At 40.1% G+C, this 17153-nt stretch overlaps 1 protein-coding gene and 1 long non-coding RNA gene across 12 annotated transcripts in view; both read right to left on the bottom strand.

The window, feature by feature from the left end:
- Positions 1 to 1277: 1277 nt before the first annotated feature.
- On the bottom strand, positions 1278 to 9235 carry LOC146585029 (uncharacterized). Of its 3 annotated transcripts, XR_014898086.1 has the most exons (6): positions 9154 to 9235; positions 8499 to 8652; positions 7574 to 7640; positions 5136 to 5248; positions 3345 to 3407; positions 1278 to 1937 (listed from the first exon to the last, which is right to left on the bottom strand). It is a non-coding gene; the product is annotated as an uncharacterized LOC146585029 (long non-coding RNA). The 3 variants fall into 3 exon arrangements; XR_014898088.1 differs by lacking the exons at positions 7574 to 7640; positions 8499 to 8652; positions 9154 to 9235 and adding an exon at positions 5431 to 5799; XR_014898087.1 differs by lacking the exons at positions 7574 to 7640; positions 8499 to 8652; positions 9154 to 9235 and adding an exon at positions 5431 to 5799 and having other exon boundaries at positions 5136 to 5329.
- Positions 9236 to 12175: 2940 nt separating this feature from the next.
- The window catches only part of SNCG (synuclein gamma), a 32750-nt gene continuing 27772 nt past the window's right edge, over positions 12176 to 17153 (bottom strand). For 8 of the 9 annotated variants that reach the window (XM_085323714.1, XM_085323713.1, XM_085323712.1 and 5 more), the window contains 2 exons: positions 14984 to 15064; positions 13680 to 13875 (listed from right to left, as the gene is read on the bottom strand). In XM_085323714.1, the coding sequence (XP_085179840.1) occupies positions 13855 to 13875; positions 14984 to 15064 (102 nt within the window). In that variant the 3' untranslated portion in view covers positions 13680 to 13854. Of the gene's footprint in view, positions 12284 to 12379; positions 12492 to 13071; positions 13188 to 13679; positions 13876 to 14983; positions 15065 to 17153 lie in introns of those variants that run through there. The other variant, XR_014898085.1, reaches the window with a different exon arrangement.

Genomic DNA, 17153 nt, shown 5'->3' on the forward strand with positions numbered 1-17153 from the left:
AAAGTCGCAAAAACTGGTGTATAAACCCCTACCATCTACAGTAGGGGAGCTGCAAATGCAACACCAGAGTCTGAAATTCCCAGCCTCAGGGATTCAGCCACTGCAGGTTTAACTACCTGGGAAGTAACCATGGAAAGTACTAAATAATTAAGTACTATTGAGCGCTGCCCGGTAACTGAGAGTGCAATAGTGTAGTGCTTTTTGTGTGAGCTTGTACTTGGGTAAATATTTAGGCTTTTAAAGCTTTAAATGACAGTGGACATTGCATTAGGACACTGTGTGCAAGGCCCTGTACTATGTTTACTCACAGATGATGTATTACAGATAGGTTCCTCTAAAGGTTTTTAGTCCACGCAGCCCTTGTGGAGATTGCAGACGGCAGCATTCTTCAGGTTTGGCGGTGAGTCAGTCTGTCCTAGGACTGCATTAACAAGGATTAGTACACACAGCTTCCAAAAATACAAGGCAATCATATCTCTACCTAAAATTGGCCTAGATTGCCCTTTTTCATTCCATCCAGACACTTTTTGGTTAGTTTCTCGATTTTCTTTTAGAAAGACCCAGAGTAGCTTTTTATTGAAAGCTGGCTGGAAAGGCTTTGAACTGGGGGAAAAAAATGCCAATATTGCCTAGCAATGAGAAACATCCAAAGGCAAAACTAAGAGCACTTACTGTGAATAAGTGGGTATTAGTGCCTTTTTTATTGACAAAGGAAACACTAACTGGGTGTCCTGTTTGACTGCAGCCAGTCTCTGATTGCCCAGCAAGCAGCAGTCTAAAATAAATATTTCACTCTCCTAGCAAGAAGATTGCCCACTTTCCTGTCCCCAAGTGCTTGTGCGAGTGCATACCTGCTATATAGTCTATCCTGGGTTGCCTACAAGCGACGTTCAGAAACTTCAGCTCATGCATGATTAAAGAAATTAAGAGAAGCGCTATATAGTGCTTTCTCTTATTCTATCACTGGTACTGATTGCTAGTCTATGTTTAGTGTTATTACTGCAGGTGTGGACTGAGGGTCTCATTTTGTTCCCATAGGATTTAACAGAAGATTTCTTGTGGCCAATATAAGCAAGAAATCCATGCTGGCAGCAGACGTGACAGAAAGGATGAGGTGGTGGAGAGCAAAAGTCTCATTCACTTCCATATGCCATAGTGTTCCTCTGGAGCTGCTCATTTACATACACCTGCTTAGCTGTAAAATGGACTCAGTATTCATCTGCCTTACCTGATGGTTACCGACCTCGTTGGACTTTGAATCAAAATGCACACAAAACTTGCAAGACCTTATGAGATCCTTTACTGAAAGTCCAATATAATAATAAGAATACATATCAAGGTGATATATATCCAAAGGAGGGCATGGGAGAAATATTACTGTATTTTTTATTTAACATAGAAACACAACATATTGGAGTAAATGAACAATTGACATGAAATATAACACCAACAACTTTGGATTACTGGAAGAAAGCTTAGTTTCATAATGTGAATGTTCTGGTGTGCTGGGGTATTACTAGTTTCGGTATTTCTGTAAGTATACTCAACGAATGTGGCAATAACTATTGCGTTATTGAAAGAGCAGGGCAATAACATTGCTGAAAACTTTTGATCCATTTTGAACAGAACATTGTGAACAGATGATACAAGATGTACTAAAATACATATTTTTCCTACACAAAGGATAAGGAGGGCATTCTGTCCTAAAATGATGTATTTAGAGAGAAAGTTATCCATATCTCAAATAGCTTTCATTTTTCTACACAAAGGCATAGGGAACTGCAGAACAAAGATGCATTTTACATGCAATACTGTTTGCTTAAGTTATTATCATTTCTTAAATCCAAATTTTTTCCCCAAGCCAGCCATTGCTTCTGTAGCTTGTCCAGTTGCTTTTTCTACACCATCTTGAGCTGTCTTGCAAGCCTGATCAATAGCTGAAAGAGAGGAAAAAATTTAACAGCTAAGCAAAAAACTTGAAAAACGCAACATCGTTAATATTTATGATGGGAAGGGGAGGTGAGAAAATGATTAGACTATCCCTATAAAAATATGGAGATACAGCTTAAAAGGAGGTTCTCTACAACTGGTTATTATTGGGTTTGGCAGCACATGTTTAGCATGAGCTGTAGCGTACTGTTAAACGGGAGAAGTTCCTTGGGAATACTGGGTCCTGAGTTGAGGTGTTACTAGATAAATAACAGGACGAAGCTGATGAAGACACTGGCACTGGACGAGGTTAGTACGGGGGTAAGCACAGGCTGGCTGATGGAGGGCAGTGCTCCGGGCTAAGAAGCGCTGTGAGGTCTGGCAGGCACAGCTGTATCCGTGTGACACGGCAGGCAAAGAGACACCGTCTCCTCTGTCCCCTTCTCTCGAGTTCGCGCATTCGAGGAGCTGCCAGGCTGAGCGGGCAGCGASGCTCCCGGGAGCGGTGAGGCCGGAGCAGCTGGGCTGCCCTGTGCTTGCAGGAGTGCCCGGCCCCCGAAGGGGAAACCAGGATAGCGGTGTCTGGGGGAGGCAGCAGGCACAAATCCGCAGACCCTCTCCCTTTCTTCCAGAGTTTCTCTTCCCTGGGATCTCTGCTATATTTTGGCAGTTTTGTTGCAAAATCCTTCCTCATCTAGTGTTAATGGATGTAAAATCCTTTCCTGCTTGTCACATCCATGATGTCAAGAGAGGCATCTCCTTTGAGGGGATACTGCTGTTACATTCTGGCTTCATTCAACATGAACCCAAAGTTGCTAATTCTCCCCTCATTCTTAGAAAACAATTAAAATCGAGTGAGAACTGAACTGAGTTTTTAATTTAACTTGCCAGTTCCCTACCATCAGAAATGAAATACCAAAACTTTCTTCCCAACATCTTTTATAGCTTCCAGCATCATTAATGATTGACCTCAGCTGCTGCCTCAGCAGGTGCACAGGGCAGACGTAGGGTTAAATTTGGCGGACTCCTGCCCTCAGAGCAGGAGAAATCAAGACGTAGTGTATGTTTACTTAATCTTCAAGAAAGAAGAGCAAAGTTTTGCCTGCACTGTTCCAAGAGCTCTTCCACAAAGGCAGCCAAAATCCGAGCATAACGCTGAGCGTAATGCAGGAGACATGGGCGGGGGGGGGGGTCAGCTACTGCAGTACATCTGCCAGTAAAGGCATGGAGCAACTAAAGGGCAGCTCCTGACATCCTATCATGTGAGTTTTGTGAAAAGTCAAAGTTTGTCACTAAAAACAGTGGCTGTTCAGCCCCAAAACATGCAGGGGAGAAAGGGGAAACGAGCACTGACTGTTACTTGTTTGCATTAAGTTGCTCGATCTCTTGTTGATTTGAGCATAATTTCCTCATACCTTTCTGGCTCGTATCCACAACCTGGTTGATTGCATCCTGAGTAGCCTGTTCCAATGTATTTGCTGTAATTAAATACAAAAGATCCATTTTCATCTGTTCACATTTATTTTCTCGTTCCCTCCAATTCTGTTAAGTGCTATAAACTCGTATAAATTCCTTACGTCAACAGGCATTTCTGCATGCATTTTGCTCCTGGGCTCCCTCTGAAGCATGCCTACTGCCAGAGCAGCTGCAGGCAGCTGGGCACATTGCTGACAGGTAAGAAGACCAAAAGGAAGGAGATAAAGAAGCAAAGATCAGCAGCCAATTTTAATACTGACTTATAGCTGCAGATTGCTTATTTTATACTACTTTTGCTTTTATCAATTTATATAGCTTATTCTGTTTGGAGATGTTTAGCAATCCAGCATGCATCTTCTTTGCAGGCCATTTGGAAGTAGTGCCTTTTTCAAAATAAAAGGAAAAATGCATTAAATAGAGTAGGACAGGAAGAGGGAGATTTTACAAAGAAGATTTAAATAGATGTTCAGAGAAAGAGAAGCTGAAACCATAATGGAACATTAAGTACTAAAAAGAGTGAGATGCCATTTAAAATGTGGGATGTTCCACAGTTTATGAAAGAGTGGCAGTCATTCTATTACTTTTGCTAGAAGAATAGCTCTGAAATGACCCCTCAACGGCATGAACACATTTAGGATGCAGCGAGAACTATTTTGTTTTTCAGAAAGGATTACTGTCATAGTTCTGGGTCTACTACATATTGGTCCTAGATGTACAAAAACTTGCAGCAGCTTCAAAGAAATCAGTGAGGTTACTCACATTCTTCAGTTACACAACGAAGTGTTTGGAAAGGATCAGAAATCTAGGACTGCATCCAAGACAAGTTATAGCCTGCTAGGAATGATCTGCACACAAGCATTGTAAGGAATATATTATAAAGTGCTAGAATAAACTACACATATCTGGAAATTTTTCATTTAAAGGAAAAGCTATTATACCTTGCATTGAAAAATTAGTTTCCGGCATACGCAGTTTTTTTTAAGCCCTGCAAAATCTGGTAATCAGTGATAGGGAAGAACACAACAGAAATATATTTGTATTACTTATTATAAGCAGTCCATTTTAATCAATAGTTATTACAGGAATGCATTGCTATTCAAGCCAAGCAGTAAATAGGTTAATAAAAGGTTCAATCCAACTTCTTAAAAGGAGAATAGTCTAAAAAAAATTGCAAAGCATGAAAAAAAACACAATAACCTTTAAAAACAGAGTCAAATATATGGATTGCCAAATGTAAAAGGTGGTTACTGTCAGAAAAGGCCCCAATACTTTAAAAATACACAGTTTAAAGAATCGTTGGTTCAGGAGCTATCCAGGTTGAGCTACGTTCAGCGAGCACTGAACGAGCTCTGGGTGGGTGAAGGAGGCTGACGGTGCAGAGCCAAGGTCTGTGGCAAGACAGAGGCCTCGTTCCAAGTTGGGGTCTTCTTCAGGCAACGGCCCATCCGTGGCCCCCAGGATGGGCGGAAAAGGAGCAGTACTGGGGGCTCGGCACGGCGGTGCTGGCTGCCTACCGGGGGCTGGTGCGGGCTTGACCTGTCCTTGGTGTGGGTTTGCCCACAAAAATCCTTCAAGATCTGTATTTTCCAAGCCTCAAATTACAGCCGTTGTTAACCAGGGATAAAGTAGCCCCACTGAACTTAGTGCAAATTCAGATTTTGGTTTGTGAAAGCAAAAGCAGACACTAGGCTCTCCTATAAATATATACAAAGATATTTAATCTTTCTTACCAGCATCTTTTGCTGCACCTTCTGCCTGTTGCTTCAGTCCCTGGAAGCTCTTACTTGACATAGTTGCTTTTGACACCTTTTAACCGTCCTCCACTTCAGTTAAAATAAAACATCTGGCAACGCAGAGCACACTGTGAGAGGGGTGTCCTGACCTGTCCTGTTTTTATACAGCTGCCAAGAGACCTGGAGACGCTCTGGCAAGGGTGGGGGGAGGGGGAGGAATTGGTACCATGGGTGGAGTTTGAATTTGAGGAATGAAGAGTTGAAAAAGTAAACAGAAAAGCGATTTACTTACCCTTCCCAATGAGAAGGTGTGGCCAGCTAGGGATTTCTGCTTCATCGCATTTAAGATTTGCATTGTCTTTGCTTATAAATTTTTTTTTTTTTAATAAAAATGACACACACAGAAAAAACCAGTTCCAGCATAACAGAAATATATAAACAGATAAACCCACTGAACTAAGCTTTATAAAGAGTTCTGGAAAACTACTGAACTGAATTCTAAAAATAGTATCTGGGCAAACTGAATTTTCATTCCGGTCAGGCTATTTTCTTTTTCTTTCTCTAATTCTGTAAATTTTGCAGTAAAACTGAACCTTCTGAGAACAGGCTACAGCCCAAATTTCGTTTAGGTTTTAGTAGTTAGTCCCTCCCCCAACTTCTTCTTCTTCTTCGTCTCTTTTTTTTTTTTTTTTTGTCATAGGGAATATTTTTAGATGATCAGAGTTGTAATTTAAATATCCTTTTTATAAGAAACTACAAATCTGACCATCCTTCCAGTTGCCTGTTCAAGCCAGATTGCAAAGGCAGCACTAATGCAGGCCTTCTCCAAGTTAGCTAGGTAATTAGTATCACTTACTTCCATCAGTCCTTGGGGCTGGAGTGTGGAGAGAAAAAAAGGAGTCAAGCTAGCAAAAACAGTTTTTACTAGTATAACTGCCCATAGTATGGATTTTGCTAGTATGCAAATATTGTTTAAAAATCATTTCCTAATCGAACATCACTGCATAAATAAAAGCTTCTGACCTTAACCTCTGTCATTTTGCAGGTTTCTGTTAACCTTTAAAATTTATATTTTCGGCCACCAATCCCAAACCCAAAGCAACTGTATRCAAACAGCTCATGCATCTGGGCAGAGGCTTTGCCAGCTTTGTGGGACACACATGCTTCATTACTGGTTTCCAGTTTATGAAGTATTTGTTTACGAAGCATCTTGTTTCAGATGTTCACACTCAYAGCCACATTCATCACCCCGAGTAAAGCTTTTTGTTGAGAAATGGGCACAAGAACAAGATACCACAGATAAACTAGGGTGGGAAGTGGCAAATCCCATAAGCTGAGAACTTCATTAGTACCCCAACTGAGTAGGAGTAGCAGCAAACAGGCTTTACATGCAGACCTCTTCGGTTCCTATTCTGCCTCTTTTCAGAGCACTCTTCTGAGCTTTTGCACTCTCAGCACCATTCATTTATTATTTCATCTGGCAGCCCTCATTTCTCCTAGACAGGTCAATTAGCATTTTAATTCTATATTCACATCAGGTATCTTTTTCAGTTCCTTGCTTTTCTTTTTCTTATTTGGATTTTCAAGAACTCAGATAAAAGATACCTGACGTTTCACAGCTCTTGGCAGTTTTTTGACAAAGACACTAATACAGATCTTTTTATCTTTTTTGCTCAAATCAGATAACCCGTCAACAATATAAACATAAAAGAAGGCAGATTTCAGCATAGTTCCTCAGAGATTGCTGCTTTCTTGATTAATTTGTTGGCGGGAATGGGGGGAGCAAAGGGCCATGTGCATTAGTGAAAGCAAGAAAGAGGCTTTCCAACAGCCACCAGATTATTACAGCTTGAGAGAGGAATGCCCCAAGCTGTAATGGCGAATACCCTTTCAGCTGCCCTCTCATCTCTCCTTCCCTACTGAATTTTCACTTCAAGGGCTGTAGGCAGGTCATGATGGTCGCTAGGCAGTCTACCTGAGAGGGAGGAAAGGAGAGCTGGATAACATTTAAAATTGATGCACTCTCTTATACTGAACATTCACCATGTTGTACCAGCATTTTATAGACTCCATAAATAAACAAAAATATTGTTCCCTAATTCTGGTGGCAAACTGTGGATTGTGCTGTTCAGAGAGCCAATTAATTTATCCCAGCTCCAGCAGTTGGTGGAAATCTTTGTCAGTCCTTTGAACTCAGGGGGGATGTCTGTTCTGTGCCACTGCTTGTTTTACCTTCTGCTCAGAACATTAAATAGCATGACTTTGGGAATCATACTGCTAAGCTGATAGTGATGCAGGTTTTATTCGCAAGCTAAGGTAATCTGCGGTAATATATTTAATATAATAAATCTGATTCCAAGCAAAGCAAATCAACCAACAACAACAACAACAAAAACCTAAAGCAAGAAAATTACCACTAAAGCAAGCAAACTTACATGACATGATCCTTACAATACAACTCAGAGCAGCAGGAGCAGGGACCTCTAGATACGGTATATATTTCTAGAATGGGACAAAAAGGCCTGTGAGACAGACTTATGCAGAGACAGTAGAAAAAAAGTGGAATGTATTATATCCTCTTTATTCACCTTCTGAATCAACATTGCTTTTTTAAAGCTGAGGCATTTTGAATTGATGCTAGATTATATTAAGTGTTCAGAAATAAAAAGAATGACTGACCTAAGCAAAGCGTAGGAGTTGAATTTCACATGCTCTGAAATTTACAGCCCTTTAGTCTTGTGTTTTCATTTTGTTCTATCACAAATATTGAGCTTACTAATGTAGACTGGATCTACTTTGGATTTTTWAAAAAAAGTATTTCTATAGAGAATTTAGCCTTGTCTGGACCTCCAAAAGGAATAATATCACACGAGAAACTGCCAAATGCTTTTTCTGAAAGACTATTTAAGTGAGTAGTACAATTAAAATAGTGCCTTATTTCTAATTATAGATGAATAAATGAAGCAAACCAAACATACAACTTTAAATTAACTCCTGTACTTATTCAAGATAGGTTATCTGACATCCCTTTCGTTGCCTGCATCTCCTGGCAGCAGATGTAAGTGTGTGCGCAAGTGTTTGTGATGGGCTTTCCCAGCATCTCTTACAAATGTTAGGATAAATATTGGAGTCAYGGAAGGGCTGGATGCCAGACTCTGGCCATCTGAGCATCTGCTTTTTCCTGTGACTTCAGCTGAGCAGAATGCCGTTGTGGCTGTCCTGAGAAACCAGTGACTATATTTTCCAAGAAACTCATTTTTTTAAAGYGTGTAGTGCTTTGAAATGCTATGCCTTTGCTTTGGAGGGACTTATGCTATCCTGAATACCTGGGTGAGAAAAAAAGCTTTTTCAAGAACTTACTCTTTGTGAAGTCCAGCCTTTGTGCTTGTCTCTTTCATATGCTCTTCTATGATCTGTCACCTTCTCCAGAAAAGCTGTATACATCACCAGATAGACTTGACATTCAAGCATTGTGGGATTGTTCAGTTCACTATTGTCAGTTCTCAGCATAACCCTGTAGTCTCATGAGAAGAAAAATTAGAGGTGGGGAAGGATGCTAACAAATATTTTGAAAGCTAAATACCAAAACCCTGTTGCCCATGTGCTCCCAACCTCTTGACTTCGCAGTATTGACTGAAGCTCCAGACTACTTTAACTACGTCTACCGTTTTCACTCTCATTCCTCTCATGAATTATCTCTTTCTGAATGGATTTCCTAGTCTTTGATTGTGCCACTCAGTGTATCCTAAGTTTGAATCTAACCTCCTAAAGGGGAAAAGCCAGTCTGGGCTTTTGCCCCTGCGAGCTCTTGATATCTGCTGAGATGGCCAAGCGATGTTCCAGTTGGTGCCAGCTGTGGCAGCACATTGTGCAAGTAGACCTGCACACTGAGGTGCCCCTAACACTTCGATCAGATCATAAAAAGCTCTTTTACATGGTCACGTTGGAGCACATTGCTTGGCCAGAGCTGAGATGTGAAAAAGTGTCACCACCAATAGCTGAGCTGTCTGCTTACCTCCAATGTGTAATGTATTCTGCTGAAAAGCTGCTCATTTAGTTCCTCAGTCTTTTGCTCTGTATTCTGCTCCTTCTCAGCCTGTTGCCTCAACATCATTGCCTCTTATTGCAAGTAGCATGTTATTTCTGTTCAGGGATGAAAAAAATATCTAATTCCTTAAGTTCTAAGAGGGCTCCCTGAGCTGTGACTCTACCTGGAGCTAGTTGGCAACTGTAAACATAGAGCCTAAATGGCTTTTAGTTAAATGTAAGGCACCACAGGGACATTAGGACTCATTCCGTTCTGTTTCCTTTTTTACCTCTTCTGAGGCAGGCTATGTCTTTGCATAGACTCTCTTACATCAGTAGCATGAACCATTCTGCTTATATTAACTGATGGAGCTAAGAGATATCAATCAGATTGAGGGTTCATGTCTTACATGAGGGGTTAATTGGGTTGGAAATGTTGAAATATATTCATATATTAGGAATATATTCATAATCGTATCCATATTCATAGGAAACAGAACTGTTTGCTGATATAAAGATAGGATAATAAATCATGAGTTAGTCATTTAAGAGATCAAACCAAAGCTGATCTACTTAGGCTAATTTTGCCCTTCTGTTCCAATTTAGAAATAACTGTTCTGGGGGGAAAAAAAAGTAAGTCTAACTGTTTCTTAGTTTACTTGAACATTCTCCAGAAATCATCAGTTAGCTCTGATCTAATGCATGAGATTTAAATAAGACTAGTACATATGGATTTCTTTTCCTTTATCTTCTGTTTTCTGACCCTTCAGGCAAGATCTAGATCAAAGTTTTAGTATCTGCTATTTTCTGAAACACTAAGGACTAGAGACATACTTAAATACTGAGATTTTTGTGGTGTTTCATGAGATCCTGCTGCTCAAGCATCAAGAAAAAAACCTCTACACCTTATCTTTAAATTACAAGAGTTAGGAAGATGAGAAAGGATTTACTGCCATCTTAAGATCTGTCACTAGGCTATGGCTATTCTGCATGAAGAACAATTTTTAAAAAAGCAGCCCTTTAATTCTAATCAGGTGTTCTCTAAGCCCAATTTTAGGGTATATGCTATCTAAAGATGAAGGTAGGACTTTCAGATGAAGTGGGATTTTTAAGTGTATTACCACATTATTTGCATGTGAATTCATGGAATGCATGTCTAGGTATCCTTGGGAGACCCACTGCTTTCTCCTCTGCACTCTAGCCAAACATCTTTGAAAAAATGAGGCCCTATATACTCTTTAGCMCTTGGCAAAAATGTAATTTTGCCAGTTTTGTAATTTTGTAATTGTGGGGGGAACTCTTAAAGCCTGTGAACTTTATCAGAGCAAATTACTTAATCAAGCTGAACTGCAGTTTTACACTCTAAGTTCTGCTGTTTCAAGGGGAAAAAATGACTTTCGGCATTTTGTTGGTCATTTGCATGGTAAAGTTGAGAAAGCATTTGGCAACGAGTCTTTCTGCCTTTTTGGAATGGGTGCTCTGAGCAAAACCTCCTGGGGAGGAGCATTTCATCAGGGGAAGAACTACGGTATGCTTTGCCTGGCATGGAGGGCCATGTTATCACGGTAGGATTAAACTAACAGTTTGTACTATATAGATAAATATCACACATACAGGGTCAACTTAAATAACTGAAAGGCTGAGATCTGTAAAAGAAACTCTTAGTCATCTAGATCATGACCTGTCGAAAGAAGAGTTTTCACTAACATTTCGCTAACATATTTTTACCTTGGGCAGTAGGATATCCAGCATGTCTCTTGCAAAAGCATTTTCTACTACCTTCTGTTGCAGGATGTTTTCTGACACATCTTCTCCATGTTGCCATTTTTCAGTTTCATTCCATCATCTCTAGTTAGGCTTGTTTAAATACTCATTAAAAGTACAGACTACTTTTCTATCCAATTAACTGGACACATGAAACAAAGATTGAGTAACTAGTATATAACCTTTAGGCTCTTTTACGACAAACCCTCCTACCTTAGGGGAAACAATTGTTCCCCACTCTTAACACATAGAAAGGCCACTCAGGCTGTAACCTCTGCTCTGCCTCTGGTTTCCTGCCGCTCCCCTGGGATGGTGCTGGCAGCAGGCAGCCTGAGGCACCGCGAGGCTTGAGGCTCACTGAGCCCTGCCACAGGCATGGTGGGAACATGATTCTCCCATTCAGTGGCACAAGATACTCATGAGGGAGGAAACTGCGAGTTCCGATCTCTTTCTTTAAAGCTTGTGATTGCCTTGCTAAGATGCATAAATGCTCCTCCAAGCTCCTCATGCAACTAGTGTTTTTGATAGAGAAGGTACTGAGATGCTGAATTTCCCTTTAGTCTTGCCATGACACAGCGCTTAGTAACATGAGAACCAGGCAAGAGTAGAAGTAGACCTTTAGCAAACATTAAGATATTTTAGGTGCCTCTGTGTTAAGCAATAGCTGAGTGGTGTTTCTAGGATTACAATTCTAAATATAGTTAAATTCTTCCCTTCCCATAGGAGAAATGTACATTGTCCCCATGGGAAGTGCTGCAAGCCTCTCTCATAAGCAGTTGCATAGCTCACTGCTAGAGAATAGCTTATTTGTACTCCTAATTTAGCAATTATATTCTTTCCCATTTGAAGTGCTTTTGATTCAGGGACAAAGCCTGCTTGGGAGGACAGGCATTTAGGGGTGGCTCACTCCTTGTTTCGTGTTACTCTGGTGCAGCTGATGTATGCCTGTTTTCCATATGTGCTCTAGCAAGGGAGGGTGCTGTGGTCTTCTTTCCCCCTGCTGACAGAATACTATTTTTGTATCACCATAGAGTAGATCTTCAGAACAAGGTTTTCTCTCTCTATTTCTCTCTTCGTCAAGCACTAAGAATAGACTCTAGCCTCCTCCTGCTGGGCATGAGTGTCAGGACCCTTTATGCCCTCTTATCTTGTCCTCAGCTTTCGTTATTCTGCTCACTTGGCAAGTGCTGTAGATGTATTGCAGCTTCTACATCAGAATTGCTTCTACATCAGAAGAGAATACGTACATATCAAATACAACTTCCTTTGAGGGATCTTGTTATCTCTGCTAGCACTCTTCTGTTCCCTTCCCCTGTTGAGATCAAATATCCATTCTGGATGGAGACTCTGGGGCTCTGCAAGGCAAAGCTTTGTATGTATTGCTAATGTGCAAGAGAGGCCGTTATCACACTTGCTAGGTCCTTTCATACAGTGAGTCTCTCCTCTAATACCTTCTGCAGTCATCATCCTTATGCAGCTTAATGAAAATTAACGGTCTGATTTTGAAGTGAGCTGAACATCTACAGCTTATACTGGCTTCTCTTGAATTCCTGGGTGCTCTGCCTGTAGGTGAATGAAAAAATACCATTTTTAAATCCCTACATATTGCTGAGTTTTATTCTTCATTATTGACAGTACTGGATTTGTAACATTTTTCAGTGTCTCCTAATTCGTGAATGTAAAAGTTCTCTATTCTCATTCAGCAGCTTATCTGCTGACTGACTTACTGTTGTAACTGATAATCAGCCCATATATTCTTTTTACACTAATAATTCTGAGCTAGTTTATGACACTCCCTTGATATTTGTTATTGGAGTCACTTATTTCACAATAACCCAGCCTGTGCGAGCCAGCAGTAACACAGTTTTGATCCAGCAGTTACTGCTCAAAGTTCTTAATTACATTCTACCATTCATTATATGCAAGATACCAGAAGAGAGTTTTCAAGCTCTAGTGTAAGCAGAATAAATAGAAAAGAATATAAACATAAATACTAACTAAGATCAGGGTGATTTTTGCATTCTTTTGTAAAGCCTCCTGTTTTCCAGTTTCCCCCACGTACAATTTCTTGACCTTGGGGATATACTTAAAAAGTGAAATACCTATTTTTAAACCTTGACAGGCAGAAAGCTGGCCTACCTACCCAACTGTCTTTGGAAATAGTTTTTCATTACTTCCCCATTCTCTCCAACATGATCTGAGGCTTTTACAGTCCTGAGAGCTATGGAATTTGGATGCAGATGAGTTGTAGTAGTCCACCTGCAGAAAAAAATACCATCCCAAGCAAACTTGAAGGGAGTAGTTAATGGATTAAAAAAAAAAAAAAACACCCACATAACTGAGCAGAAATGATCCCAAATTACCATTAGACCCTTAAATAGCTCTTAGATTAGTAGAAAATAAAAAACCAGTGTTATTTAAGTGTGTAGAAGTACGAACCTTGAAAAGAGCAACTAGAACAGCCCTCTGTGCTTTTTTGCTCCCTGATACCCTAATACCATCTACAGGATGAGTTTATCAGTTTGGAAGGATTAAAGTCTAAAATGTGCAAACAAAACTGACAAAAATTTGTTCAAATATTTTTTTATTAGTTAAAAAAGAATATTTCCATGATATCTAGAGATTCCATGTGCTGATGGACATGAGACATTGATCAGTGTGTCCAACCACTGGAGCATCACAGCACTCAAAGCCAGTGGGTCAGGAAGCCACAAAGGACGTGGTTAGGGAGACACATACCATAGTAAACCATTGCAGGAGTCTGACTTACATTTATTGTGTGATTGGTTTATGAGGCAAGTGAAAGACTACAGTGCTGAATGCAGTTAGTCTACGGGTATCAGGGTTCTCCTGTTGTGGTGTCAAGCTAGTATTTCCATATATGCTCCTGGAATTCTCTCTCTTGAGCTAGAAGTCCCCAGGTTGACTAATTGCCTTCAATTCCACCCTATGAAAAGAGAAAGGCAAGAAAATAGATGAATATTTTCAGTGGAAAATATATATAAAATTATATCAGGAAAAAAAACAATGGCAGTCACCACATTAAAAATCATAAACAACAGCATAACAATAAAGACTGTACATTGTGCAGAAAACTGATGAATTATCATTTCCCTCTGGGAATCAGACATTTATCTAGTCTAACACAGGTCTCTAGTGAAAATGAGGGTGTGATTTCAGTGTGTTAAGCGGAACTAACTGAGATGAACTGCTGTCAACAGGAGCATCCTGCTTTCTGCTGCCATGCGATTCTCCCTACCAGACACACACCCTGATATTGCACTTGTGCAGCCATGAGATCAGTAGTGTGCGTTTTCCAGACACACACGTGCCAGCACTGGCACACGAGAGGCTATGGCTGGCAGAGGGTAGTAAGCCTTTTGGAAGCTCTAGGTACTGAAAATGCAACCCGAGTTTCAGAGAGGCTGCAAACTGAGGAGTATGGGTGCTCACATTAGTGAGGGGTGCTGCAAAGCAAGCAGCCAAAGGTCTGCTTGAGAAATGTTTGTCTATTCAAAATGTCCATGCTGGGCAAAGAGGATTCTACCTTCCTCATTCAAAAGCTGAAACTGGCCCAGAGACTGACACTCAACTCAGGGTTTTAAAAGGATATTGCAGCTAGAAAAAAAGCAAAAAATTAAACTAATTTAAATATAGAAAAATCTAACTTGTGTTAGCTCTTCTGAAAGAAAAACTATTTCAAGTGATGATTAAAAAAAAGAGAGAGAGAAAGAGAGAGAACACGAATGTGACCGTTTACACTTCAAAATCAGCCAAAACCAAACAGCAGGTTAGAATCTGGCACATCTCTTGCTCATGGCAACCTCTTAGACCTAAAAAGGGAAGTGGCAAAACCCTGAGAATCCCCGGGCTCAGATTTTGTCAGACAATTAACAAAAATGGCAATACTCTGGCTTTATGGGCAGCAGATCTCAAATCTCCAATGTACAGAAAGCAGAGGGAATTTTTTTTTTTCTAGGAAAAAACATGAACACAAAAAAGACCACGGGCTACCTTCATGACTGAGGGACATCCAGGCTGTGGCTTCACCTTACCTCTCCGCTGCCTTCTGTGCCTTGCACCGCTTCTTCTGCCACCCCCGGCTGCTCAGGCTGCTGTGGCTGAGCCAGATCCTCCTGCCAAGTCACAAGGGATAAGGTTGACCTTACAATCACAGGCAGAGTCATGGCCCTAATCTTAGACAGGATACTTGCGTAGACCATGCAAAATGGGTTTGAACATTACATATGCAACTAAAATAGCAGGTATAATACATGGTAAATATTGCTCTGAATCAATTTTTTTGTGCAGTTGGTTAGAGCAAATGTTTATAAAAGTGCAATTCAGTTTCTTATACCTTCTTTTAGGTTCCTCTTTTTCATATGGAGAACTAGTTCTTTCTTTGAAATTTTCTTTTGCATTACCCAGTCCAAACGGAATTTTGACTCTTTCAGAGTGCAGAAACTTAGGAGGAATAAATAAATTTTATTTTACCCGAAGTAAGGTAGATTATACATAGCCTTTCAACACTTTATGTTCTTTGCAGTAAGCACTAATTTCACAGACTAATACTAATTTCATATACAGCAATATCATAGTGGTTTTAATGTCATGCCTCAAATAAAATTTCACTATCAAAGGATAAGTTTTCATTTGTATTTAAAGTCCAAGCATTTTCATAAGCACCTTGAGCTCTTTTAGCTGCTTCCCCACATCTTTTAGCTACTGTGTTATTCAACGAAAAAGAGAAAAAATGCATTATTTACTACCAGGCAATTACTTTAAACATGTTTTTTTCACATAGGCAGAGAAGACATATGCTGGATATGCACACTGGATGCAGATAAGCAAAAATGAACCTTTACGGAATCTGGGGTCATCTGTGAGACCAGGAGGAAGCAGAAGTAGCAAGACCTCTAGAGTTCATCCCCAGCATATGAGGAAATGCAAATAGTATTACTAGCCTTCTCTCTTCCCTTTAAGCCCACATGCCCAGCAGCATCCCTTAATTTTTAATCCGATTTCCCATATAAAATCAGGCCACCACAAAAGGAGGATGAGAGATATAGATTATATGAAGGGAAAACTTGATTTTGAATAGAATGCAGACATATCATTTGAATTTCAATACTTCGGAAGCATGGAGCTACCCCTTTCCTAGTGCCACTGCTAACAGTGCAAATCAATTGTTCAGGTAAAATCTACTATAAAAAGAATTTTACGCTCAGTGTGTTTTGGAGAACTCTATCCGAGATTTATGGGGAGATTACTTTAATCTGTGAGAAATCATACGTGCACCGTTTTGACATTAGGAGACTCCGTAAAGAAATATCTAATGAAAAAAATACGTGAAACCTGCATGGGTCTCATAGATCTTTGGAGGGGAGGGGAAGGAAATTCTATGATTCTGTGAAAAGAAGGGAGCTTCCTTCAACATCCTCAGGCTCTATGATTCCTCAGTAATGCTTCATGCCACAAACAGACGGAGTCCAGCTGTACAACTACAAATATTTTCGTCTGCTCTTCAATGGTGAATATGCATTGTTAAAAGGGCGAGGTAGAAGAGCTTTTTAGGACAGAACCTGGATGAAAACCTTACTAAATACTCTTCATTTTCACATGTGTCCTTAGTTTCCTGTCCAATCAAAACTCTTCATCAGCAGGACAACAAAACTGAAGAAGAACTGGGAAGAAATGACATCAAACAAATAGGACAAAAACAGGCATATATCACAAACACTCAAATATATAAATATAAGCTAGATTCCATGAGAATTTAAATTCCTAATTGGACTTCATTTTTAATAGGAAGGGGAACTAGGAAAGTGGTTTGCAGTCTATTTGTCCTACTATAGATTTGCTGCTCTCTATGCAAATTACAGTAATAGATCAATCCATCGAGAAATAAAATTGCCTAAACACCTGCTTTGGTCCAGTAATGGTTTCTGTTGTAGCTTCAGGCGTTCTCCTTACCTCTCTGCTGAGAGCTAATTAGCTTATGTATTGGTGATGTCTCTGTATGAAAAACAGTGTGATTTCTTTTTCCCTAAAAAAATATGCTCCTAACTTGCATGGCATTGTTGGCTGGAATGACTACTGCTATTAACAGTCTGATCCATGTTAAGTAAGCCTAGGTAATCTAATGACATCAAATTATGTGCAGGATGGAGATCAATATCTGGTCTCAAATTCCCCAGCCTAGCAGGGACCTAAGGCTGCCTGGGA

Source organism: Rhea americana, unplaced genomic scaffold (assembly GCF_003343005.1).
Source record: "Rhea americana isolate MKP2758 unplaced genomic scaffold, rheAme1 scaffold_86, whole genome shotgun sequence".
Classification (NCBI taxonomy): Eukaryota; Metazoa; Chordata; class Aves; order Rheiformes; family Rheidae; genus Rhea; species Rhea americana.